Below are 26,695 nucleotides of genomic sequence, written 5' to 3'. Positions count from 1 at the left end.
TATGACACTATCTGCCTGGAGATAACATCAGATCCCATGGGTTATGGGCTCAGTCCTACAAGTCTGTCTCCCTCCCACTTCAGATGCCAATTCCAAGCCCAGGTTGTTAACTCTGCTTCTGATACAACTGGCTATAAGTCAGAGGTTCCCACAGCCAGCTTTCTGGTTCAATTAATTTGCTAGAATGGTTGACAGAACTCAGGAAAACATTTTACTTACTAGATTGCTAGTTTGTTATAAAAAGATATAACTCAGGAACAGCCTGATGGAAGAGACACCCAGGGCAAGCTAGGGGGAAAGGGTGGGGAGCTTCCACGCCTTCTCCGAGTGCATCACTCTCCCAAATCTCCACATTTTCACCAACTCAGAAGCTCTCAGAACCCCATCCTTTTGGGTTTTTAATGGAGGCTTCATTACAGAGGCTTGATTGATTAAATAATGATGGGCCACTCGTGATTGATTCAAGCTCCAGCTTCTCTCCCCTCCTCGGAGGTCAGGGATGGGACTGAAAGTTTTAACCCTCCAATCACTTGGTTGGTTCTCTTGACAATTAGCCCCCATCTGTCAATGTAGTTCAAAAGTCACTTCATTAATATAACAAAAAATAGCTTTGTCACTCTCATCTCTTAGGAAATTCTAAGGATTTTAGGGACTCTGGGCCAGGAATGGGGTTGAAGACCAAATATATATTTCTTATTATAAATCACCATGTTTATAGAAAAGAGAGCAAACACTTGTAAATGGTTACTTGGGGGAGCGGGAGGGACTAAAGGTAGAGGACAAAGAAAGGGCTACTTTCCCTGTGTCTTCCATTTCCTCAAAATACTTGAATTTTCTGTAGTGGCAAGTATTTATATATTATTTATGTGATAAAATAAAGGCAACTTTTTAAAAATCTTTTTAACAGAATTCAGCAGCTAATAAAAAAATTATACTTGCTTTTCAGATTTGATGCAAGGATGCACTCATTCACTCAATCATTCATTTAAGTCCCTAATTACTAAGTTCATAATGTGCCAGGCATAAGGGCCTTGGCAATGAACAAGCTGGATCTACTCCTTAATGTGACAGAGCCCAAATTCTAACAGGGAAAGACACAGGATAGACAGCTAAGCCACAGCTCAGTTGGGGTAAAGGTGCTCTAACCTAGGTGTACCTGAGGAACCTTGCTTACACAGAATGGCCAGGTAAGACTTTGAGGATGTGAAGTTTAAGCTGAGTCCTGAAAGCAGTCATCTGTGCTTGAAGAGCCATCTAGGAAAAGGAAAGAACTTAGCGTGTTCTAGAAAGAAGAAACTTCCCAATTCTGCATAACTAAGAACAAATAGATTCTGACCCAGGAACAGACTGTGTGAATTCCTAGACATTAGAGCAGCAGGATAGGGGAAGTAGACCCTTCCTTTAAACCCTAAAGACACTAACAAAGAAGTTTCTTAGTAGACCACAGGGCCATATTCAACTTCTCTTGGGGCCAGTCTGACCCTGGGTGCAGTAAATTTGGAAAACAGAAAAGTTACTCAGGCTCTTCGAAAAATATACTTGAATATACTGGTTGATTCCATGAAATCCTGATGTCCTTCCCCAGCCAATTTCCGAACAGCCCTTCCATTCCATGTTACATGATTTCCCTTTCCCTACTTTCCACTGGTAAGGGACTAGTAAGCCCTGCAGTTCTTCTCCATGCCAGAGCATCGTTTTTCACCCTTGAGAGTCACGCACAAATACCTGCAAGCATGACTCATGAAAGTAAAAGAGCCATGGCTTTCTGACAGAAGAATGTAGGATCTGTGAGGTTAGGTCATATTGTTTTTATTCTCTCTAAAGGTATTGGAAGCAGTCTGACCATCTGTTAGCTGTGATGCCACTCTGTGGTCTATTCCTAACTATATTATGTATGTTTGGCATATAGGGAGAAGGAAGAGAAGAGGCTGCCAGCATCTGAGCCTGTTTTGTTTATATAGAACTCATATTAGGACATCTACTCAGTAGAAGATTCTGAGACTTTTGTACCTGGGGCTACTGGAGGCATGTTCAGTTAACATTTTCTCTAAGACCACAGTTCTATGCTAAGTCAACTTAGCACACTTTACTCATCAAGGATTAGAGTTGTTATGTTTTACTGTAAAACATGTTTTTTTAAAAAATATATTTCATTTATTTATTTGGTTGCAGCAGGTCTTAGTTGTGGCACGTGGATTCCTTAGTTGCAGCAGCCAGGCTCCTTAGTTGTAGCATGTAAACTCTTAGTTGTGGCATGCATTTGGGATTTAGTTCCCTGACGAGGGATTGAACCCGGGCCCCCTGCATTGGGAGCATGGAGTCTTAACCACTGCGCTACCAGGGAATTCCCTGGAAAGCATGGCTTTTGATGTCAAATATGCCTGGGCCCAAATCCCAGCACCTGAGGGATTCTGATATTCACATTTCTGAGATTCTGTTGCCTGTTTTCAAAGGACTAAAATGAGAAAATACATGTCAAGTGATTAACACTGTGTCTATTAGTCAGATTTTGCTGTGATAATAATCCCCCAGGTTTAGTGGCTTACAACTCAAGCATTTATTTCTCAGAGTTTTGCAGGTAGGTTATGGTTGGGTTCTAGATGTCTTCTCACCTGGAGACCAAGGTTAAAGGAGCAGCTCCTTTATGGGATATTCTTGTCTTATGATGGAGGGCAGGAGCAGAAGAAGGTTAGCAGAAACCTGGACTTGGTACTAGCATGCTGTCACTTCAGCCCACAGTCCATTGTACAAAATAAGTCCCTATGTGGAGTGAGAGAAGGATGAATATTTGAGCAACAGTAATACATCTATGAACTAAGCTGGGAACATGACAGGTACTTAACAAATGTTAGCCTCCATCCTTTTCCCAGTGCCTGTAAGGATTCAATAAATGAATGTGATAATGATAAGCCAACTCTGTAGCCAACCCAAACTTCTGACATAAAGTTGGCTGGCCACCCTCCATGCTGGACCCAAATACCTTTGCTTTCATCAGTCTTATTGCCCAGAACTGTTCCACCATTTCCAGATCTAATCCTGTATTCCTCACTCTGACCACTTGTTTCACTCTCCCCTGCAGCACCTCACTTAAACTTGTGCCCTGACAACTGGTAGAGACGCCTCACTTTCCACCTTCTCCATAACTCCAACAGCCCTGGGACCACACAGGATCCTGCCACTCTAGGCTCTGTTTGCTGGGCACATCGTGATGATGTGACCCAGAATTTGGCATCAATCACCAACAGCTTTGCCATTGAAACAGTGTGTCAAGCATAAACACTTAGCCCAAACTACCCAAATAATTGAAAACATAGTCTATAGTCATATGGTCATATCACATAGTTATTTTTGGATGAAAGTCTGTACATTTTAATAAATTCTTGTTTTTAAATGACTTTTCAGTGATATAGTTATGGGTGGAAGGAGGGAGTTTGAGGTGGGTACAAGAACTAGTTGGCAACCCTAACTAAAAGAAATGGAAAAAGTTATACACAATTGAGGTTAAGAAGACTTTGAATATCACTTGCTTCAAGTCCCTTATTTTACAAATGAGAAAACTGAGATGGACAGAGAACTATCTATAGCAAATTATGAGCAGAAACCAAGTTTCCTGAATCCCAGGCCAGAGCTTTTCCTACTATATCAAAACAGAGTAGAAGAAACCAGCTGGCTACCAACAGTCCTAAACCCCAGAACCTGGATGAAAGAAGAGGGTATTTGTGTTAATTTCATCTTAGAGAGAGGAAAAATATGTTTAATGGAGCCCATGGTATGGAGGAGAACATCAGAAGCAGTGGGTAGATTGTCGGGGGGTGGGGGTCAGCATTTGGGTTTCTGCTAGTTTGACCTTCTATATATTGTCCTGCCTGTGAGCATTCACCATCTTGACAGGAGCTACATTAGGTCATCAAGATGAGAGCTGCCACCTGGGGAATTTCTTCTCCCTGATAATGATTATAAGGATGGTAAGGACAAAGTCCTTGAGGTAGGAGATAGATGGGCCCCAGGCTGAGCTGCTGCAACAGGTCTCCTGCTGACGTTACAAGGTATGACACTAGCAGGAACATCAGGCCCTGACTGGGTAAAAGACAAAGACCACATTTTTCTCATTCTTGTGGTGAAGAGGATTTCCCAGCCCACACATGCACAGGGAAGGTCCTCAGTCTAGGGAAGGGGTCAAAATGAGGGAAGGGCTGCCAGTCCATAACATGTCCTGCCAACCTCCCAGAAACCTTCATGCTGGAATCTATCTTGGCTGAGAGATGCACATGCTCCCACCAGGAAGGACGCTGAGTCAGGCCAAATATGGGCACAACCAAGATGATTGGCTGGAAACAACCCAGAATACTGCCCCCATATAAGCAATCTATGACAACCCTATTGCATGTAACTCAGAATTTGTCTGTGTGCTCTTCCAGACATACTTTCCTTTTGATAAATGCTTTGTTTGCTTCACAAGTCTCTGTCTCTTTGCTGAATTCTTTCTTCAAAAAAGATGAGGGCCGAGGTCCTGCTTTCCAGCCATCTTGCCCCCCTCCCCTCGAAATCTGCCTGAGCCTGAATATTGAGGATGGTGCATTTCCTGTTCAGATAGCCAAGGGCTTTGGGAGTGTGTGATCCCCACATTTCCCTTGTGAGGTAATGGGTGTCATCAGGAATATCTAAGGGCCTTTCTTGTGAAAGGGATGAATAATCTGGTACAGGCAATAAAAACTTGATTCCCAGATCCTTAGTCTAATTATCAAATTATTATGATTTCTAAAAAAAGAATTACCAACACAGTTGGCTCTCCATATCCATGGGTTTCACATCCACAGATTCAACCAACCGAGGATCAAAAATACTCAAAAAAAATTCCAGAAATTTCCAAAATGCAAAACTTGAATTTGTTGCCTTGGCAACTATTTACATAGCATTTACATTTTATTAGGTAGCATAAGTAATCCAGAGATGATTTAAAGTATACAGGAGTATGTGCTTGGGTTATATGCAAATACTGTGTCATTTTTTTGTAAGGGACTTGAGCCTCTGTGGATTTAGGTATCCACAGGGATCCTGGGTCTAATCCCTCACGGATATTGAAGGATGACTGTATATTTCATTATAATGAGATGTATGGATTATTTGACTGGAGTCATGAGTCATGGTGTCTAGAAGCCCTTCCATAAGAAGGGGAAAAATAAGAAGGGAGGAAGGAAGGAAGGATAAAAAGGAGTCAAGATGTTTCAACAATATTCTTAAGAGGTATATAGTTCAGCGTAGGGGTAGATATACCAAGTGCCATTTGCTGAGATCTGTAGATGCAAGTGTCAGTGCCTAGGTGAAAGAGGAGTCAGTCTTCACAGGTAGATGGACATGGAAGAAAACTCTGACCTTCATTTGGTGTTGAATCCCAATTATGAAGTGTTAATGATCTATAACACATTAGACAACAATATACTTCTAGGAATTCTGTGAATTTTTTTGCAAATAAGCAATATTTGTTTTAGATGTACAATTTCCTCAAGTTAGCTCTGTTGTAATTTTATACTTTACTTTTACAGTGGTGGGGCCCAGAGTAGGCTGCCCCAAAATATGCCCAATGATGTATTGATTATTTTGAATTAAAGTTACTTAAGAACTTAAGAACTGTACACATCCAGTGCAAGAGGAACACATGGACCCTCCTTTCTGTCTCCCCAAAAGCAGGAAATAAATTTCCCCTGTGAAAGAATACTCTTATCACCAGAGATAGGGAATTGGTGCTGAGAAGCCTCTATAAACAAGCCTTGTTACATTTAACATTTACTACCACAAGCCCAAACTCTGTTTAGATTCTTCACTGATTGAGCACCCAAAACTTAAGTTTCTTTGTCCTGTCAATTCCTTACAAATGTATTGTTTCTTTGTCTAAAAACTTTAAAAGCTGCCTGCTTTGGCCACTTCTTAGGTCCCATTTCTATGGATCTGTGTGTGCACAAATTAAAATTTGTTTATTTTTCTCCTGTTAAACTGTCTTGTGTCAATTTAATTATTAGTCCAGCTACAAGAACTCAAGAGGGGTAGTGGGGAAATTTTCCCCTCCCTGATGATGGCACGGTATTAGAAATGAGTAGGGAGTGGCAGAAGGTGGGAGCTATAGTCCCTCAGTCTGAGCACTTCTGAGCACTGACAGCATGGGAATTTTCAATGATTTACTGAGCACTTAACCCACACACTGTGCCAAGCAAGGAGGGTGCACAGTGTACTTTGCCTTGTCCATATACTGGAAAATGCTTCATAGCTGTTGTGAGCAACATGTAATTGGCAGCATTACACCCATTTCACAGAAGTTAACTAAGCAGACTGAGAGCTTAAATGACTTCCTAAATCAGCAGCTGACCTGGGACAGAAAGCCAGAATCTTGGCTCTTTTGATGGTTTGAGTCTTGAAGAAAATATTTTCATTCCAGCTTGATCCAAATAACTTATCTGAAGTCTTGCTAGCAAGGAGAACTTGAAAGGACACCTGGTTAGTCTGAAGCAAAATAAAATGAAATAAAGCTTAAAATCCTTTTCAAGATTTTTTTATGTGAACCATAAAGCTAGCCTCCCCTGTAATTATGATCATTGCCTTATTATTCTGCATGAGTCACATCTGAGCCCCCGAGGTCTCTGGCCTCTGCAGCAGCAGAAGTCCTTCCTCAGACACTTTTCACGTTCCACACTCAGTCTGTGGAGGTTTATAAAGGAAACGGGACATTCAAAGGCCCATTAGACAGGGCAGCCTTGAGGTTTTTTAAAATTGTGGTAAGATATATAACATGAAGTTTCCGATTTTAATCATAGCAAACAGAGGCATATTTGGGTAGTCTTTTTGAGCTGTGACTATTTTTTTCTATTTAACAATGAGATGGCCTTGCACTTTGAGCCCAGCTGAGAGTCCCGGGACATTTTAATTTCCAGGAAAATAAACAACCTTTCAGCCAGTTTCTTTTTTCTTTTTCTGTCTTTCTTTTTATTTTTTTGAAGACCTAATTGGATTTATTAAATGATCCATGAATCGGGTAGCATCCCATCTAGCAAGTAGAAAAGTGCTCTTCAGCCAGTTTCTAATAACTCTCTTATTTACTGCCGAGAGACAGCTGCTTTAGGCAGGTCCTTTAATTTCTTTTATTATTATTTTATTTTTAATTGTGATAAAATACCATCTTAACCATTCTTAGGTATACAGTTAGGTGGTATTTAGTATATTCATATTGTTGTGCAACCATTGCCACTGTCCATCTCCAGAAATTTTTATCTTCCCAAACTAAAACTCTGTCCCCATTAAACACTGACCCTATCATATTCTGACATCAACTAGGATTCTGCTCCCAATCACAGTGTGTGGGTCCTTTCCTCACCAAGTAATTCTGACACCAGCTGAGTGTCCTACAATTCAACTCAATTCTTATACTATCTACCCAGATATAGCATCAGATCCCACAGGTTAAGAGATCAGTCCCATAAGGCAGCCTCCAGCCCCCCACTTCAGATGCCAATAACAAGTCTTGTTGTCACTTGTGCTTCTGACAGGTTGCCTATAAATCAGATGTTCCCAACTTCTAGAGGATGCTTCTATAATGGATTGATTTGAGGTATTTCAGAGAGGTTATGAGGGCTAGAAGGACCCTTGACTAGTTGTTAACCTCTCTTTACCTTAATGCACTTCCAGTCTTCCCACCTCCCAGGAATTTTTGAGGTTCACATAGGATACTGGTGAAAGCATGCATGAAGAGCTAAGTGGTAACAAGTGTAAATTACTAATTTCAGCCTTGATGGTGACTGATTAAGTGGGGTTTGAAAACTACAGTGAAGAGTGGCCAGTGGGAGGTGTGTTTCCTTGCTAGAGCATAGTCCCTCAGCATGAAGTGCAGTGTAGCACAACTGACTCGTGTGCTTAAACTGGTAAGGTCCTGGGCCACACTTCAGTGAGTCTGCAGGAAGGCTTCCTGCCGCCCGCACCCCCCACCCCCCAGCCCTGAGCCTCTCCTGGTGTGGTTGGCAGGCTGTTTCCTGCTGGACACTGGGAGAGACAGGCCCTATGACTTTCCGCCCCTTACTGTGGTCTCCATTTAAGACTGGGTTCTTCTGTGTGCATTTATCTTATGCTCCACTCCATCAAGTCAATAACTGCGGGTTAGAAGTTCACAAGGGTTTTATTTCAGAGCAAGTACTTCTGGCTAACATAATGTGCTTACTTGGGTGGTTGTCTATGGAAGTCAACATACTTGTAAAGTTTTTTCTTATTTGCTCTTTTATGTTACATAAATGCTTGGTGCATTAATCTCTGGCTGAGCTGATGGCAAAATACATAACCTCCAAACTACTTTATTTGGTGTGATTTGTTAATTAAACTAATATATTTTCCATGTATGCCCATTACATTACTATGTGATAAAGAATGTGAAGTGTGTCATCAAGACAGAAAGCCTAAATTTGGTAGTCAGGGAAGGCTTCCTGAAGGAAATGACACCTAACCCTAAAGGATGGGTAGAAGTTATCCAGGTAAAGAGGGAAAGGAAGAGTGTTCTAGTCAGAGGGAACAATAAGAAATGTTGGAAGAACTGAAATTCAGTTATTATGCAGGAGTGAATGGTGAGGGTGGCAGGAAATGGGGAGAAGAAAAGCTGGAAAGATGGGCAGAGGCCTTGGTGTCAGGTTAAGATGATTGGACTTTATCTTAAGATAAGATAAGGGCATTAAACCTTTTAAGGAGAGGCCCATGATCAGATTTTAGTTTTAGGAAGAATACTCTTTAATGTTAAAGGAGGAGTAAGATGATCAGCTTTTCTTTTTAGAAAGAGTCACTTGTCTATAAGGAGTGAAGGGAGGTCTAAAGGTATCTAAGGAGGGTACCACTGTAAGGTTTTTAGGACAGTGACAAGATGAGATATGCTTTTGAAAAGAATCTCTCCTCTAGAAAGAGTCTTAAAAGGTATAAAGGGTTAATTCCCTGGCACCCGGAGGAAACAGTGTCAAGGTGAGAGTCAAGACCTCCACCATGTCCTCCCTCCGCTTCATTTGCCAACGCTGCAGCCAGTCCCTGAAACTGAATCAGTCCATGGAGACTTCCCAAGAGCCTGAAGCTTTGATGCTCATCTCAGCTCAGGGAGAGCCAGGAGAAACCCAGGAGGGAGGCCCTCCTTCCAGGGAGGAGTCAGATTTTGAAAATCTACAGGAAGATGCCTCTTACAGGACCCTTCCTGGCCTCCCTGGTGGCAGAACATCCCGGGACAATTCTGACAACTTCACCCTGCTTGGGAATTTGGGCTCCCTGAGAACTCTCAGTAGCATCCAGAAGGCTGCAAGTGACATTTTTGATATCCTCTCTGGTGAAACAGATGTGGACAACCCCATGTGTGAGGACTGTACTGACAATCTTTTAGAGCAACTGGACGTTCAACTCACGATCACAGAATCTGAGATTCAGAGCTACAAACGCTGTTTGGAGACCAGGGAGTTGATAAGTGAGGAGAGGGAGATGTTGCAGGAGAAGCTGAAGGGTCTGGAGCTGGAGGAAACGAGGCTGGTCCAGGAGCTTGAGGAGGTGGAAAAGAACCGAGAAAGAGCAGCAGCAGATCTCGAGGCAGCCCAGGCAGAGACTGAGATGCTGGACCAGCAAGAAAAGCAGTACCAGAAGGACTACAGTACATTGAAATGGCAACAACTAGAACTACATGACGAGCTGAGTAGTGTGGAGAAACGGCTATGGTATGCCCAGATCCAGTGGCACCAGCTGGAGAAAACCAGTGTCTTTAATGCCACATTTGAGATCTGGCATGACGGCCCCTTAACTACCATCAATAACTTCAGATTGGGCTGCCTCCCCACTGTCCCTGTGTGCTGGAATGAGATTAACATAGCCTGGGGACAGACAGCCTTGCTGCTCCTTGCCCTGTCCAATACAATTGGACTGGAGTTTCAGAGGTACCGACTCATCCCCTGTGGAAACCATTCCTATCTGAAGTCTTTAACAGATGACTGCACTGAGCTGCCATTGTTCTCTAATGGGAAGCAGAACGTTTTCTTGCATAACCAATTTGACCAGGCTATGATGGCTTTCCTGGACTGCATGCAGCAGTTCAAGGAACTGGCTGAGAAAGGTGGGTCAGGTCTCTGTTTGCCCTACAAGATTCATGTGAAGAAAGGCCTGATGGAAGACCCTGGAAGCAGTGGTGGATTCTATTCCATCAGAACCCATTTGAACACAGAGGAGGAGTGGACAAAAGCACTCAAGCTTATGCTTATAAATTTTAAGTGTAGTCTTACTTGGGTTTCCTTAAGATATTGTCAAAAATAACTTTTTTTCTATGAGAGAGAGGTTTTTTCCTTTTTTTTTTTTTTGCTTTAAGATTTTATTTGTGAAAATGTTATCAGATAAAATTTAAAACTGAAGACTATGTTTATAATTTAAAAAATGGATGACCATACAGGCACTAATTTAAGATTATTGTCCAGAGCAAACCAAAAGACTTTGCTGTCTTCCCCAGAACATCTTTGTCCTCTCCCTTTCTTCCCAGACAAATATTCAAAATGACAAAGGTGAAATCATAGGATGACAAGATTATTCCTCCTTAAGAAGGGATAAAGATTGCAGAGAGAACTGAGGGGTGGGTGGGGGGTGAGAGGATGGGGTAGTAAGGAGAGAGGTGGAGGTCTTTAATTTTTTATGAGGAAAGTGCTTGGGCCATTGTATGTAGTGGAAATTTGGAGTCAAGAAGTAACTATTGAAAGATGATTACATTTCTGCTGTGATATACAGTGTAAACCCTTCCTCTTCATCCCAGAAAAACTTTCAATAAACTTCTACACTTTCTTCAGTAATTTAAAGTGAAAAGTGTGTCATTTGGGCTGTGCCATTATGTTGAGACTAACATGGAGGTGAGGGGCTGTGGTGGCCAGAGAGGACTGGTAACGTTTCTGCTGATCAATGGTCAGGTAAGGGTCACAAGGTGAACCCTTACAGAGAGCTGAAGGTTGTAGAACCCAGAGGACTTTTTTTTTTTTTTTTTTTTTTTTTGCGGTACGCAGGCCTCTCACTGTTGTGGCCTCTCCTGTTGCGGAGCACAGGCTCTGGATGCGCAGGCCCAGCAGCCATGGCTCACGGGCCCAGCCGCTCTGCGGCATGTGGGATCTTCCCGGACCGGGGCACGAACCCGTGTCCCCTGCATCGGCAGGTGGACTCTCAGCCACTGTGCCACCAGGGAAGCCCCCCAGAGGACTTTTTAAAACTGCAAATTGTGGAACTTCCCTGGCAGTCCAGTGGTTAAGATTCTGCCCTTCCACTGCAGGGGGCATGGGTTCCATCCCTGGTTGGGGAACTAAGATCCCACATGCCACTGACCATGCAGTGAAGCCAAAAAAATTTTAAAAAAAATCAAATTGTGTCATGTCATTTACCTGCTTCTCCATTGCTCTCAGAATAAAGTCCCAAATTCTTACCATGGCTTTCAGCCTGAGTGATCTGTCCTGCCTGCCTCTCTAGGCTCACCTCATACTGCTCCAGCTCCTTTCTGTTCCCAAACATGCTAAGTCCATTTTGCATCTGGTCTTTGCCCATGCTCTTCTCTGTGTGTTTTCTAACCAAACTACAAACTTCCTGAGAGCTACTTTAGCTTAGTAGTCCAGATGGTGCCTAGAACCGCCTCTCATACATACTCAGCATCTGTAAATAGAAGTCATTGCTGTGGAAAATGTGAACAGGAAGTTGACTAATTGGTCACAGACTCAGAGGTAATAGAAAACTCCTAGGAGATTGGTTAAATGAATTAAGGTCCAAGCATATAATGAATTACCGTGTAGGTATTAAGATGTTATAGAAGAATATTTACATAATATTTAATGAAATTGCTTATCATATATTAAGTAAAAAGATTAGGTTATAAAACGTAATATAAACTGAATATTTAAAAGTAGTTAGAGAAAAAATAACTCCAAGAATATATATTCCTTGAATATATGAAGTATTTCCATGAAAATTTTGTATTTAAAAAAAAAATCTTTCCACTTGAGATTAGGAAAGATACAGAATATTTGTTATCAGTATTTCTTTTTTTTTTTTTTTTTTTTTTTTTTTTCTTTTTGCGGTATGCGGGCCTCTCACTGCTGTGGCCTCTCCCGTTGTGGAGCACAGGCTCCGGATGCGCAGGCCCAGCGGCCATGGCTCACGGGCCCAGCTGCTCCGCGGCATATGGGATCCTCCCAGACCGGGGCACGAACCCGTATCCCCTGCATCGGCAGGCGGACTCTCAACCACTGCGCCACCAGGGAGGCCCTGTTATCAGTATTTCTATTTAACATGTGTTGGTTATCCTAGTTAGTACAATAGATTAGAAGTAAAAGGTATAAAGATTAGAAGGGAAAAAATAAAATTTTTATTTGCATATGACATAACTGTGTAATGATATCCCAATAATCAACACATAAATGATTAGAATTAATAAGTGAATTAAGAAATTCACTGACTACAAAGTCAATTACAAAAACCAAATGTATTTCTATATATAAGTAACAATTAGAAAGAGAATTTTAAAATAGTTCAAACTGTTAAATTCCTAAGAATAATGTAACAAAAAGCCTTTTGCACAGAAAACTATATTATCAAGTGTTCTAGAACAGGGGTTTGTAAACTTTTCGTGTAAAAGGCCAAATAGTGAATATTTTAAGATTTTTGGTCCATGTGTCTCTGTTGCAATTACTAAATTGTAGTAACTATTCAATTGTGCTGTTACAACATAAAACCAGCCACAGAAAATGTGTAAATGAATGGGCATAGCTGTATTGTAGTGAAACTATATTCATCAAAAAAGACAGCAAGGTGGATTTGGCCTGTGGGCCATAGTTTTCTGACCCCTGCTCTAGGCCATAGTCCATCAAGTTATGGACTATGTCTATTGTATTTGTAGTTATGTCCCCAACAGTCTGCACAATGCCTGCCACATAGTAGATCCTCAATGAATAACTGAATGGATAAATCACAGAATTACTCTGTTTCATTTTGTGACTATCTCCATTCCCCCTCTCCATCTCCAAATTTCTCACATAGGTACATATTTTCCATTGAAGTCATTTGAGTGTCAGAAACTACTAGGCCAAGAGATTTTAGGCACCTGAAATAAAAGGTAAATCAGTTTTATTCATTCATTCATTCATTCATTCACTCACTCATCATTCATTCATTCATTTTGTGTTAAGAACACTTAACATGAGATTCAACCTCATTAGATTTTGAGTGTACAGTATAGTGTTGTGAAGTATAGGCACAATGTCGTACTGCAGATCTCCAGAACTTAATTACCTTGCACAATTGAAACTATACGCACTGAATAGCAACTCTCCATTTCCCCTTTCTCTCAGCCCCCAACAACCACCATTCTACTCTGTTTCTATGTGTTTGACTATTTTAGATTTCTTTCCTTTTTTAAAATAAATTTATTTATTTATTTATTTTGGCTGCGTTGGGTCTTCGTTGTTGCACGTGGGCTTTCTCTGGTTGCCGTGAGCGGGGGCTACTCTTTGTTGTGGTGCGTGGGCTTCTCATTGCGGTGGCTTTTCTTGTTGCAGAGAACGGGCTCTAGGTGCAGGGGCTTCAGTAGTTGCAGCACAGTAGTTGCAGCACGTGGGCTCAGTAGTTGTGGCTTGCGGGCTGTAGAGCACCGGCTCAGTAGTTGTGGCACACAGGTTTAATTGCTCAGCGGCATGTGGGATCTTCCCGGACCAGGGCTTGAATCTGTGCCCCCCATGTTGGCAGGTGGAGTCTTAACCACTGCGCCACCAGGGGAGCCCAGTTTTAGATTTCTCATGAGTGGAACTGTGCAGCATTTGTTCTTCTGTTACTGTCTTAGGTAAATCACTTGTAGAAAAAAAGAAGTTCCAGGCTATGAAAAGTAAAATATGGAAAAAGGTGTACCAGCATCACTTAAGACTTGTAAGAAATGAAAACTGTCAGGTCCATTCCAGACTTCCAAAGTCACAATCTTTTTAACAGAGGGAGCATTTGGAACAAAGAGAGAAAAGCATAGACAGGCCACCTGCCAGGAGCTGCAGGGCTGCAACTCAGTGTGTTTCAGTGGGAGTGTTGCTGTTGAGAAATAAGATGGAGATATAAGAAAGACCACTGTCTTGGAGGGTCATCAATACCACACCAATTTTGAATTTCTAGCCAGTACAGCGCCTTGAAAGCCCACCCCTACACACCTTGGCCACAGTAGACAAATCACCAGAAGTCACAGACTTGCATTTTAGAAATGTCACAGCAGAAGCAGTGTAGACTATAGTGGACTGAACACTCATTAAGTCAGCAAGTTGGAAGGTACAGGTGTCCTCAAAAACACCAGCCCTAGAGAAATCCATGAAGGAAATAGCAGGTGATAGTTAGAGAATTAGATGAATAAACAGAAGTAAGCAAGAGAAAAAGCTTCCAGAAAGTTATGAGAAGAGAGTAAAGAAAAGTAGGAGATTTTTGTTGCTTTTGATAAGAGAACTTTCAGCGTGATGATGGCAAGATCCAGCTGGCAGTTGATGGAAGAGTGAAAGGGAAATAAAGAAGTAGAGATAGTGGATGTGGACAATTCTTTTGAGACCTTTGGCCATTGGGGAAGAATATAGATAAAGCAGAGGACTCTAAAACTGGGACAAATCTGAGAATCTATACAGTATAAAATTAAGGGTGTATGGGACTTCCTTGGTGGTCCAGTGTTTAAAAATCCACTTTTCAATGCAAGGGATGTGGGTTTGATCCCTGGTCACGGAACTAAGATCCCACCTGCCACGGGGCTATTAAGCCCGCACTCTAGAGCCCACATGCCACAGTGAAGAGCTCATGTACTGCAACTAAGACCCGATGCAGCCAAATAAATAAATAAATATTTTTAAAAGTAAGAGTATAGTAGAGAAAGATTAAAAATAGAGTGTGTGCATAAGGATGGGTATGGGTTTACATAAATTGACAATGTCAGAGGAGGAATAAACCTAATCATGAAGGAAGTTGAGAGGACTATTCAGAACAGGAGAAAATACAGCTCTTGGAGACTAGGGAGAAAGTGGGAGGAGATGCAAATATGGATAATTTATAACAAAGCTGCGGGTTGTTAGCAAGAAGTAGTTCAGGCAACTTTGAGGAGGTACTGGGGAGAGAATGTGCACATGGTGGTGAGGGGAACTGGGAAGAAGGAGACCAAGTTCTGAAGCCTGCAGTGAATGAGGGAGAGTAAAAGGGCACTGAATAGTGGAAGAAGTTCAGGAAGTTTATCATGGAACAGCATTACAGGGACCATAGAGAAAGGACTGCAATGAGATTCAAGATCAGAGGGAAGAATCTGAAAGAAAATGTATGTGAAAGGAGAGCTCTCAGAATGGGCTGGTATTTGGCCTGGGGTCAAGGATGACAGAGATGAGAACCATGTCTGGATTGCCTGTTCTCATGTTTATGACCAGTGCAGGTGAAGGTTTCCAGTGGTTGTAAGAGTGTCCAGTTTTGCTCATATTTCCTTTATTCCATTGCTCTAATGGGAAGCTGCTGAGAAGAGTGTCTGGGACCCCTGAAGAGAAGTCTCACTAGAAAGTGAGGAGGATCAATTGGTTCCTGGACATTTATCACCCCAGAGGATGGCCAACTCTTAGAATTGAGGCTTTGTAGAGAAGAACCAAAGAAACCTATTGCCACTTGAGAGACAAAGCCTTTAAGTAGAGTTTTCTGAAAGCACTTGGGAGGAGACTCATTGAATCCTGGATGGTTGCCTCCTGATGAAATCACAATGACCCTCAGTGACCAGTAACTAGTTCTATCTGTGGCTACACGGGAGAATCTTGGGCCAGCTTCTAGACAATGGTCTTTGAGCAGATCTCTCTACAGGGAACTGTGCAGGAAGCTGAAAGCCAGTGGCATGGCTAGAAAGCCATGGCTACTCTGCAGTAGAGGGGAAGCACCCCTGGAGTAGAGTTCTCCTCAGTCTGGGTCATTTTGGGAAGGACAGAAACTCTGGAGAGCTGCACACTCAAGTATCCTTAGCTATAGCCAGGAAGGTAGAAATCTGGCCTGCTAAGAATGTGACAAACTGGAAAGTGCATGAACTATCTATAGGGGTTGAGGACGTTGCAGCTTCAACCAATTCCATCCTGGAATCCTGGGTCCCTGCTTCAAGATTTTCCAACTTTTCAGGGGAACCTGGGTATCTAGATTTTTATAAGACATTTCTTTGTTTCTAAATCACAGTATCTAATCAAAATATTTGAAAACATTTTGAGTCAAATAAAACAGTTATGGGGGCCACATTTGGCCCTTTGGCCAATTTGAAACCTCTGGTTTATTTCACATGGTTTATCTGAGAACTAAATGAGATAAAGTTTATGAAAGAGTTTTATCAATGTGAAAATCCTGTAAAAGCAATGTTATTTGTTCTTAAGTAAATGAATTGGAGTGAGGAGGAGAGAGATATATGCGTTCTTGGAGGTGAGGAATTTGATCTTTAGTAATGTTTGGACTTCAATCAGCAACTTGAAATAAGTAAGACACAGCACAACTTCAAGATCTCATTGAAGATTTCTCTTAAAATGGAGGTTGGTAACAATCTTTTTTTTTTTCTTAAGATCTTTTTTCTAAAAAAAAAATATTTATTTATTTTGGCTGTGCTGAGTCTTATTTGCGGCATGAGGAATCTTTTAGTTGCGGCATGTGGGCTCTTGCAGGCTTATAGGCTTATAGTTGAAGCATGCGGGATTCTTAGTTGCAGTATGTGAACTCTTAGTTGCGGCATGCATGTGGGATCTAGCTCCCCAACCAGGGATCAAAGCTGGGCCCCCTGCATTGGGAACGTGGAGTCCTACTCACTGGACTACCAGGGAAGTCCGGTATCAATCTTCATTGGGCATCAGGTAGAGAGGGCCAAGTAGATCATATATCTGACTTCTTTTCTATTATTTTATAAATTGAGACCATTCTATATGCACTGATTCACAAATATTTATCACTCTTTTTTGAATGTCATTTTATATCTATATAACCCCAATATCATAGCCATATTAATAAAATTATCATTTATACCTTGGTTTCACCTAAAACTCGAGGGAAGAAACTAATTTTACCAATTGTCTCAAAAATGTCTTTCAGCAGTGGTTTTGTCCAATTTAGGTTACCTATTGGAGAAGGAGTGAAGTGGAAGGGATAGAAATGGATGTAAGACTTTTCTGAGCATATTTTTCACAGAATTTTAACTTTTAAATAATGTTTTATATATTCAAAACCTTTTTATTTTATTTTGTTTTATTTTATTTTATTTTATTTATTTATTTTGGTTGTGCCGGGTCTTTGTTGAGGCAGGTGGGCTCCTTAGTTGTGGCTCACGGGCTCCTTAGTTGAGGTTTGTGGGCTCCGTAGTTGTGGCATACAAACTCTTAGCTGTGGCATGCATATGGGATCTAACTCCCTGACCAGGGATCAAACGTTCATACCCTGCATTGGAAGGCAGATTCTTTTTTTTTTCTTTTAATTTATTTTTGGCTGCATTGGTTTTCGTTGCTTCATGTGTGCTTTCTCTAGTTGCAGTGAGGGGGGGATACTCTTCATTGTGAAGCCTTCATTAAAGGCTTCTCATTGCAGTGGCTTCTCCTGTTAAGGAGCATGGGCTCTAGGAAAACTGGCTTCAGTAGTTGTGGCTCGTGGGCTATACAGCACAGGCTCCATAGTTGTGGTGCACGGGCTTAGATGCTCTGCGTCATGTGGGATCTTTCTGAACCAGGGCTCAAACCCATGTCCCCTGCATTGGCAGGTGGATTCTTAACCACTGCATCACCAGGGAAGCCTGGAAGGCAGATTCTGAACCACTGTGGCACCAGGGAAGTGTCTCAAAAAACATTTTTTTTAAACATCTTTATTGCACTATAATTGCTTTACAAAGGTGTGTTAGTTTTTGCTTTATAACAAAGTGAATCAGTTATACATATACATATGTCCCCATATCTCTTCCCTCTTGCATCTCCCTCCCTCCCACCCTCGCTATCCCACCCATCTAGGTGGTAACAAAGCACCGAGCTGATCTCCCTGTGCTACGCGGCTGCTTCCCACTAGCTATCTATTTTACATTTGGTACTGTATATATGTCCATGCCACTCTCTCACTTTGTCACAGCTTACCCTTCCCCCTCCCCATATCCTCAAGTCCACTCTCTAGTAGGTCTGTGTCTTTATTCCCATCTTACCTCTAGGTTCTTCATGACTTTTTTTTCTTAGATTCCATATATGTGTGTTAGCATATGGTATTTGTTTTTCTCTTTCTGACTTACTTCACTCTGTATGACAGACTCTAGGTCCATCCACCTCACTACAAATAACTCAATTTCCTTTCTTTTTATGGCTGAGTAATATTCCATTGTATATATGTGCCACATCTTCTTTATCCATTCATCTGTTGATGGACACAGGTCGCTTCCATGTCCTGGCTACTGTAAATAGAGCTACAATGAACATTTTGGTGCATGAATTTTTTGAATTATGGTTTTCTCAGGGTATATGCCCAGTAGTGAGATGGCTGGGTCGTATGGTAGTTCTATTTTTAGTTTTGTAAGGAACCTCCATACTGTTCACCATAGTGGCTGTATCAATATACATTCCCACCAACAGTGCAAGACGGTTCCCATTTCTCCACACCCTCTCCAGCATTTATTGTTTGTACAGATTTTTTGGTGATGGTCATTCTGACTGGTGTGAGATGATATCTCATTGTAGTTTTCATTTGAATTTCTCTAATGATTAATGATATTGAGCATTCTTTCATGTGTTTGTGGGCAATCTGTATATTTTCTTTAGAGAAATGTCTATTTAGGTCTTCTGCCCATTTTTGGATTGGGTTGTTTGTTTTTTTGATATTGAGCTGCATGAGCTGCTTGTAAATTTTGGAGATTAATCCTTTGTCAGTTGCTTCATTTGTAAATATTTTCTCCCATTCTGAGGGTTGTCTTTTGGTCTTGTTTCTGGTCTCCTTTGCTGTGCAAACTCTTTTAAGTTCCATTACGTCCCATTTGTTTATTTGTGTTTTTCTTTCCATTTCTCTAGGATGTGGGTCAAAAAGTATCTTGCTGTGATTTATGTCATAGAGTGTTCTGCCTATGTTTTTCTCTAAGAGTTTGAAAGTGTCTGGCCTTATATTTAGGTCTTTAATCCATTTTGAGTTTATTTTTGTGTATGGTGTTAGGGAGTGTTCTAATTTCATACTTTTACATGTACCTGTCCAGTTTTCTCAGCACCACTTATTGAAGAGGCTGGCTTTTCTCCACTGTATATTCTTGCCTCCTTTATCAAACATAAGGTGACCATATGTGCATGGGTTTATCTCTGGTCTTTCTATCCTGTTCCACTGATCTATATTTCTGCTTTTTTGCCAGTACCATACTGTCTTGATTATTGTAGCTTTGTAGTATAGTCTGAAGTCAGGGAGCCTGATTCCTCCAGCTCCGTTTTTTGTTCTCAAGATTGCTTTGGCTATTCAGGGTCTTTTGCGTTTCCATACAAATTGTGAAATTTTTTTGTTCTAGTTCTGTGAAAAATGCCAGTGGTAGTTTGAGAGGGATTGCACTGAATCTGTAGCTTGCTTTGGGTAGTATAGTCATTTTCACAATGTTGATTCTCCCAATCCAAGAACATGCTGTATGTCTCCATCTATTTGTATCATCTTTAATTTCTTTCATCAGTGTCTTATAGCTTTCTGCATACAGCTCTTTTGTCTCCTTAGGTAGGTTTATTCCTAGATATTTTATTATTTTTGTTGCAATGGTAAATGGGAGTGTTTTCTTGATTTCATTTTCAGATTTTTCATCATTAGTGTACAGGAATGCCAGAGATTTCTGTGCATTAATCTTGTATCCTGCTACTTTACCAAATTCATTGATTAGCTCTAGCAGTTTACTGGTAGCATCTTTAGGATTCTCTATGTATAGTATTATGTCATCTGCAAACAGTGACAGCTTTATTTTTTCTTTTCTGATTTGTATTCCTTTTATTTCTTTTTCTTCTCTGATTGCTGTGGCTAAAACTTCCAAAACTATGTTGAATAATTGTGGTGAGAGTGTACAACCTTGTTTTGTTCCTGATCTTAGTGGAAAAGGTTTCAGTTTTTCACCATTGAGGATGATGTTGTCTGTGTGTTTGTCATATATGGCCTTTATTATGTTGAGGAAAGTTCCCTCTAGGCCTACTTTCTGCAGGGTTTTTATCACAAATTGGTGTTGAATTTTATCGAAAGCTTTCTCTGCATCGATTGAGATGATCATATGGTTTTTCTCCTTCAATTTGTTAATATGGTGTATCACATTGATTGATTTGCATATATTGAAGAATCCTTGCATTCCTGGGATAAACCCCACTTGATCATGGTGTATGATCCTCTTAATGTGTTGTTGGATTCTGTTTGCTAGTATTTTGTTGAGGATTTTTGCATCTATTTTCATCAGTGATATTGGCCTGTAGTTTTCTTTCTTTGTGACGTCTTTGTCTGGTTTTGGTATCAGGGTTATGGTGGCCTCGTAAAATGAGTTTGGGAGTGTTCCTCCCTCTGCTATATTTTGAGAAGGATAGGTGTTAGCTCTTCTGTAAATGTTTGATAGAATTCGCCTGTGAAGGCTTCTGGTCCTGGGCTTTTGTTTGTTGTAAGATTTTTAATCACAGTTTCAATTTCAGTCCTTGTGATCAGTCTGTTCACATTTTCTATTTCTTCCTGGTTCATCTCGGAAGGTTGTGCATTTCGAAGAATTTCTCCCTTTCTTCCACATTGTCCATTTTATTGGCATAGAGTTGCTTACAGTAATCTCTCATGATCCTTTGTATTTCTGCAGTGTCAGTTATTACTTCTCCTTTTTCATGTCTAATTCTATTGATTAGAGTCTTCTCCCTTTTATTCTTGATGGGTCTGGCTAATGGCTTATCAATTTTGTTTATCTGCTCAAAGAACCAGCTTTTAGTTTTATTGATCTTTGCTATTGTTTCCTTCATTTCTTTTTCATTTATTTTTTATCTGATCTTTATGATTTCTTTCCTTCTGCTAACTTTGGGGTTTTTTTGTTCTTCTTTCCCTAATTGATTTAGGTGTAAGGTTAGGTTGTTTATTTGAGATGTATCTTGTGTCTTAAGGTAGGATTGTATTCCTATAAACTTCCCTCTTAGAACTGCTTTTCCTGCATCCCATAGGTTTTGGGTTGTCATGTTTTCATTGACATTTTTTTCTAGGTATTTTTTGAGTTCCTCTTTGATTTCTTCAGTGATCTCTTGGTTATTAAGTATTGTATATTTTAGTCTCCATGTGCTTGTATTTTTTACATCCTTTTTCCTGTAATTGATATCTAGTCTCAGAGCGTTGTGTTTGGAAAAGGTACTCGATATGATTTCAATTTTCTTAAATTTACCAAGGCTTGATTTGTGACCCAAGATATGATCTATCCTGGGGAATGTTCCATAAGCACTTGAGGAGAATGTGTATCCTATTGTCTTTGGATGGAATGTCCTATAAATATCAATGAAGTCCATCTTGTTTAATGTATCATTTGAAGGTTGTGTTTACTTATTTATTTTCATTTTGGATGATCTGTGCATTGGTGAAAGTGGGGTGGTAAAGTCCCCTACTATGATTTTGTTACTGTTGATATCCACTTTTATGGCTGTTAATATTTGCCTTATGTATTGATGTGCTCCTATGTTGGGTGCATAAATATTTACAATTGTTATATCTTCCTCTTTGATCGATCCCTCTATCATTATGTAGTGTCCTTCTTTGTCTCCTGTCATAGTCTTTGTTTTAAAGTCTCTTTTGTCTGATATGAGAATTGCTACTCCAACTTTCTTTTGATTTCCATTTGCATGGAATACCTTTTTCTATCCCCTCACTTTCAGTCTGTATGTGTCCCTCAGTCTGAACTGGGACTCTTATAGATAGCATATATATGGGTCTTGTTTTTGTATCCATTCAGCCAGTCTAAGTCTTTTGGTTGGAGCATTTAATCCATTTACATTTAAGGTAATTATCGACATGTATGTTCCTATTCCCATTTTCTTAATTATTTGGGGTTTGTTATTGTAGGTCTTTTCTTTCTCTTGTGTTTCATGCCTAGAGAAGCTCCTTTACCATTTGTAATAAGGCTCATTTTGTGGTGCTGAATTCTCTTGGCTTTTTCTTGTCTCTAAATATTTTAATTTCTCCATCAAATGTGAATGAGATCCTTGCTGGGTAGTGTAATCTTGGTTGTAGGTTTTTCCCCTTCATCACTTTAAATATGTCTTGCCACTCCTTTCTGGCTTGCAGAGTTTCTGCTGAAAGATCAGCTGTTAACCTTATGGGGATTCCCTTGTATGTTATTTGTTGTTTTTCCCTTGCTGCTTTTAATATTTTTTCTTTGTATTTAATTTTTGATGGTTTGATTAATATGTGTCTTGGCGTGTTTCTCCTTGGATTTATCCTGTATGGGACTCTCTGTGCTTCCTGGACTTGATTAACTATTTCCTTTCCCATATTAGGAAAGTTTTCAACCATAATCTCTTCAAATATTTTCTCGGTCCCTTTTTTTTTCTCTTCTTCTTCTGGGACCCTTATAGTTCGAATGTTGGTGCATTTAATGTTGTCCCAGAAGTCTCTGAGACTGTCTTCAGTTCTTTTCATTCTTTTTTCTTTATTCTGCTCTGCAGTAGTTATTTCCACTACTTTATCTTCCAGGTCACTTATCCATTCTTCTGCCTCAGTTATTCTGCCATTGCTCCCTTCTAGATAATTTTTAATTTCCTTATTGTGTTGTTCATCATTGTTTGTTTGCTCTTAGTTCTTCTATGTCCTTTTTAAACGTTTCTTGTATTTTCTCTATTCTATTTCCAAGAATTTGGGTCATCTTTACTATCATTATTCTGAATTCTTTTTCAGGTAGACTGCCTATTTCCTCTTCATTTGTTATGTCTGGTGGGTTTTTATCTTGCTTCTTTATCTGTTGTGTTTTTCTGTCTTCTTATTTTGCTTAACTTACTGTGTTTGGGGTCTCCTTTTTGCAGGCTGCAGGTTCAAAGTTCCTGATGTTTTTGGTGTCTGCCCCCAGTGGCTAAGGTTGTTTCAGTGGGTTGTGTAGGCTTCCTGGTGGAGGGAGCTATTGCCTGTGTTCTGGTGGATGAGGCTGGATCTTGTCTTTCTGGTGGGCAGGTCCACATCTGGTGTTGTGTTTTGGGGTGTCTGTGGCCTTATTATGATTTTAGGCAGCCTCTCTGCTAATGGATGGGGCTGTGTTCCTGTCTTGCTAGTTGTTTGGCATAGGGTGTCCAGCACTGTAGTTTGCTGGTCGTTGAGTGAAGGTGGGTCTTGGTGTTGAGATGGAGATCTCTGGGAGATTTTCACCATTTGATATTACATGGAGCTGGGAGGTCTCTTGTGGACCAGTGTCCTGAAGTTGGCTCTCCCACCTCAGAGGCACAGCCCTGATTCCTGGCTGGAGCACCAAGAGCCTTTCATCCACATGGCTCAGAATAAAAGGGAGAAAAAATAGAAAGAAAGGAGTTAATAAAATAAAATTAAATTAAATTTAAAAGTTATTAAAGTAAAAAATAATTAAGAAAAAAAATTAAAAAGCAAAAAAAATAAATAAATAAATATATAAACAAACACATGGACAGAACCTTAGGACAAATGGTAACAGCAAAGCTATATAGACAAAATCACACACAGAAGCATGCACATACACACTCACAAAAAGAGAAAAAGGAGGGAAAAATGCATCTTTGCTCCCAAAGTCAACCTCCTCAATTTGGGATGATTCATTTTCTATTCAGGTATTCCACTGATGCAGGTACATCAAGTTGATTGTAGAGGTTTAATCCGCTGCTCTTGAGGCTGCTGGGAGAAATTTCCCTTTCTCTTCTTTGTTTGCACAGCTCCCGGGGTTCAGCTTTCGATTTGGACCCGCCTCTGCATGTAGGTTGCCTGAGGGCATCTGTTCTTCGCTCAGACAGGGCAGGGTTAAAGGAGCAGCTGATTCGGGGGCTCTGGCTCACTCAGGCCGGGGGTGGGGGAGGAGGGAGGGGCACGATGCGGGGTGAGCCTGTAGTGGCTGAGGCTGGCGTGACGTTGCAGCAGCCTGAGGCACGCTGTGCATTCTCCCGGGGAAGTTGTCCCTGGATCACGGGACCCTGGCAGTGGCAGGCTGCAGAGGCTCCCCGGGAGGGGAGGTGTGGATAGTGACCTGTGCTCGCTCACAGGCTTCTTGATGGCGGCAGCAGCAGCTTTAGCGTCTCATGCCCGTCTCTGTGATCCACGCTTATAGCCATGGCTCGCGCCCGTCTCTGGAGCTCCTTTAAGCAGTGCTCTTAATCTCTCCTCGCGGACCAGGAAACGAAGAGGGAAGAAAAAGTCTCTTGTCTCTTCGGCAGCTCCAGACTTTTTCCCGGACTCCCTCCCGGTTAGCTGTGGCGTACTAGTCCCTTCAGGTTGTGTTCACGCAGCCAACCCCAGTCCTCTCCCTGGGATCTAAGCTCCGAAGCCCAAGCCTCAGCTCCCAGCCCACGCCCGACCCGGCGGGTGAGCAGACAAGCCTCTCGGGCTAGTGAGTGCTGGTCGGCACCGATCCTCTGTGCGGGAATATCTCTGCTTTCCCTCCGCACCCCTGTTGCTGTGCTCTCCAACGTGGCTCCAAAGCTCCCCCCGCCTCAAAAAACTTTTAAATACACCAAAGAGAAATGGAAATGAAGTGTAAAACTGGAAACAAATAATATACCAAATTTTAACATACTCACATAGAGAAAGGGATTATTTTAAGTACTTTTGAAAATAGTAATCTGACTGTATATATACTTTAAGGACAAAAAGTTCTATAATGAAATATTAAATATTGCCTGGTAGTTCTATCAGTAGTAGTAATACTGATTTATAATTTTAAATTAGTTTATGTATATTGTAAGATAAAGCTATCAACATTTGAATTGGAAATATTAGTATGAATTCTTGTGTGTATTTTTTTTTAGCTGTGTTTACTGAAAGGGCCTAGAAGCAATGACAATCCAGTAACCATAAATACTTCCAGTAACTAGATCTTGATTTCAAAATACCTTTCCCCACTAAAATTAAACTTCTTAGAGGAGTGGTTAATTCCAGATCTGAGGGGGAAAATAGTACAAGTTAACTTGACATTTTGTGTTTCCATAAATTAAGGAAGCTATTAGAGACTAATGGGGCATTTCAGAAGAATATAGTAGCCCACTTCAAGCAGTTCCACTGACCAAATTTGGGACAATTTGAGCATCAAGAAGGAAACTAATTATAATTTCTTGTAAAGCATTGAATAAGCAAAGATCCACGAATTCTTAGTGATGCTAGAAATGGAAGTGGAAAAACACTCATTTGTCATGATTTGATGTGACTAATATGGCTAATTCTTACCTTAAAATTCATCATTGAAGGGGAAAAGGATGAAATACACCTTCCTTTTTAGGTGATGAACTGCCATTCATCCCCTAGACCATAAGGAAACATTCTTTATAGAAAAATGCCATCCAGTACATGTAGAAGGAACAATAGAATTAGAAAAATAACCATTTTGTAATCTGTGATGAAATAATCATCTCAGGTAAGGACAGTCAAAAGATGCTGAGGAGGATTTGGAGAGGAGGATATTTGCACACTACCAAAATATCATCCCACAGAGTAACTGGCTAATGAACATACATTTATAATGGAGGGGTTTGCTGTCCACACTTTCACCAGTTATCAAATTTAACATTTCTAATGGTGAGATGAGCTAACATTATGTATCCCCTGATAAGATGCATTATCCTCGTTGCATCACCTCTAAAGTATTATTGTTCAAAAAGTTTAATTTAAATCTTGCCAAGTAGACTTCCCTGGTGGCACAGTGGTTGGGAGTCCACCTACCAATGCAGGGGACAAAAGTTTGATCCCTGGTCCAGGAAGATCCCATATGCCACAGAGCAACTAAATCCATGTGCCGCAACTACTGAAGCCCGCGCGCCTAGAGCCCGTGCTCCACAACAAGCAAAGCCACTGAAATGAGAAGTCTGTGCACCGCAACAAAGAGTAGCCCCTGATCGCCACAAGTAGAGAAAAGCCTGTGTGCAGCAACAAAGACCCAACACAGCCAAAAATAAATAAATTAAAAAAAATAAATCTTACCAAGCTCTCGTACCTATTTACCAGTTTACTGGAACAACTTAAATGCCATCACAAAGAAATAATCAAACTAGTCTAGAAATATGGCTACAAGACCAGTGGCCTAGGCTTCAAAAAGTTGATATTTTTTAAAAAGCAGGAGGTACATATTAGATTAAAAGAGAAAAATGAGACGTAACAACCAACTTTAATGTGAATCCTGAGAAGAAAAAAAGCAGCCCCTGACGGCTGTAGGCTGAGCCAGCCTGACTCTAACGGCTGGGTCATAGGGTTCTCCTGGTGAACATAAATGCTTCACAGAGCACCAAAATCCCTTCACTCTGTGACTGTGATGGAGTAAGACAAGAACAAGACTACTCTGAGGTCCTGTCTAACAGACAAAACAAGAACATTTTCCAAACCACAAAAGGCCCAACGTTTCTCTTTCCTGCTGTGTTCTCCCTGCTTCCAGATAAAAATCCAGAAAATCCTAGAATTGTCCTTGCTTTTTGACCAGTCCAAGCAAAATCCCCAGGCCCCACACCTTATTGAGATGCCACCTTCAGCCCTTCCACGTGGC

General features: G+C 40.9%; 1 protein-coding gene across 1 annotated transcript; it reads left to right on the top strand.

Annotated features, from left to right (window-relative positions):
• Nucleotides 1-9,003: 9,003 nt before the first annotated feature.
• Nucleotides 9,004-10,496, top strand: BECN2 (beclin 2; the record flags this gene model as incomplete). The annotated part of the gene is made up of 1 exon (XM_082615542.1): nt 9,004-10,496. The coding sequence occupies one exon, from the start codon at nt 9,004-9,006 to the stop codon at nt 10,300-10,302; it is 1,299 nt and encodes a 432-aa protein (XP_082471668.1). The 3' UTR covers nt 10,303-10,496.
• Between the last annotated feature and the right edge of the window lie 16,199 nt (nt 10,497-26,695).

Source organism: Mesoplodon mirus, assembly GCF_964341445.2.
Source record: "Mesoplodon mirus genome assembly, chromosome: 3".
Lineage (NCBI taxonomy): Eukaryota > Metazoa > Chordata > Mammalia > Artiodactyla > Ziphiidae > Mesoplodon > Mesoplodon mirus.
Note: the sequence above shows the minus strand (reverse complement) of the source record. Positions and strands in the feature narration are given on the sequence as shown.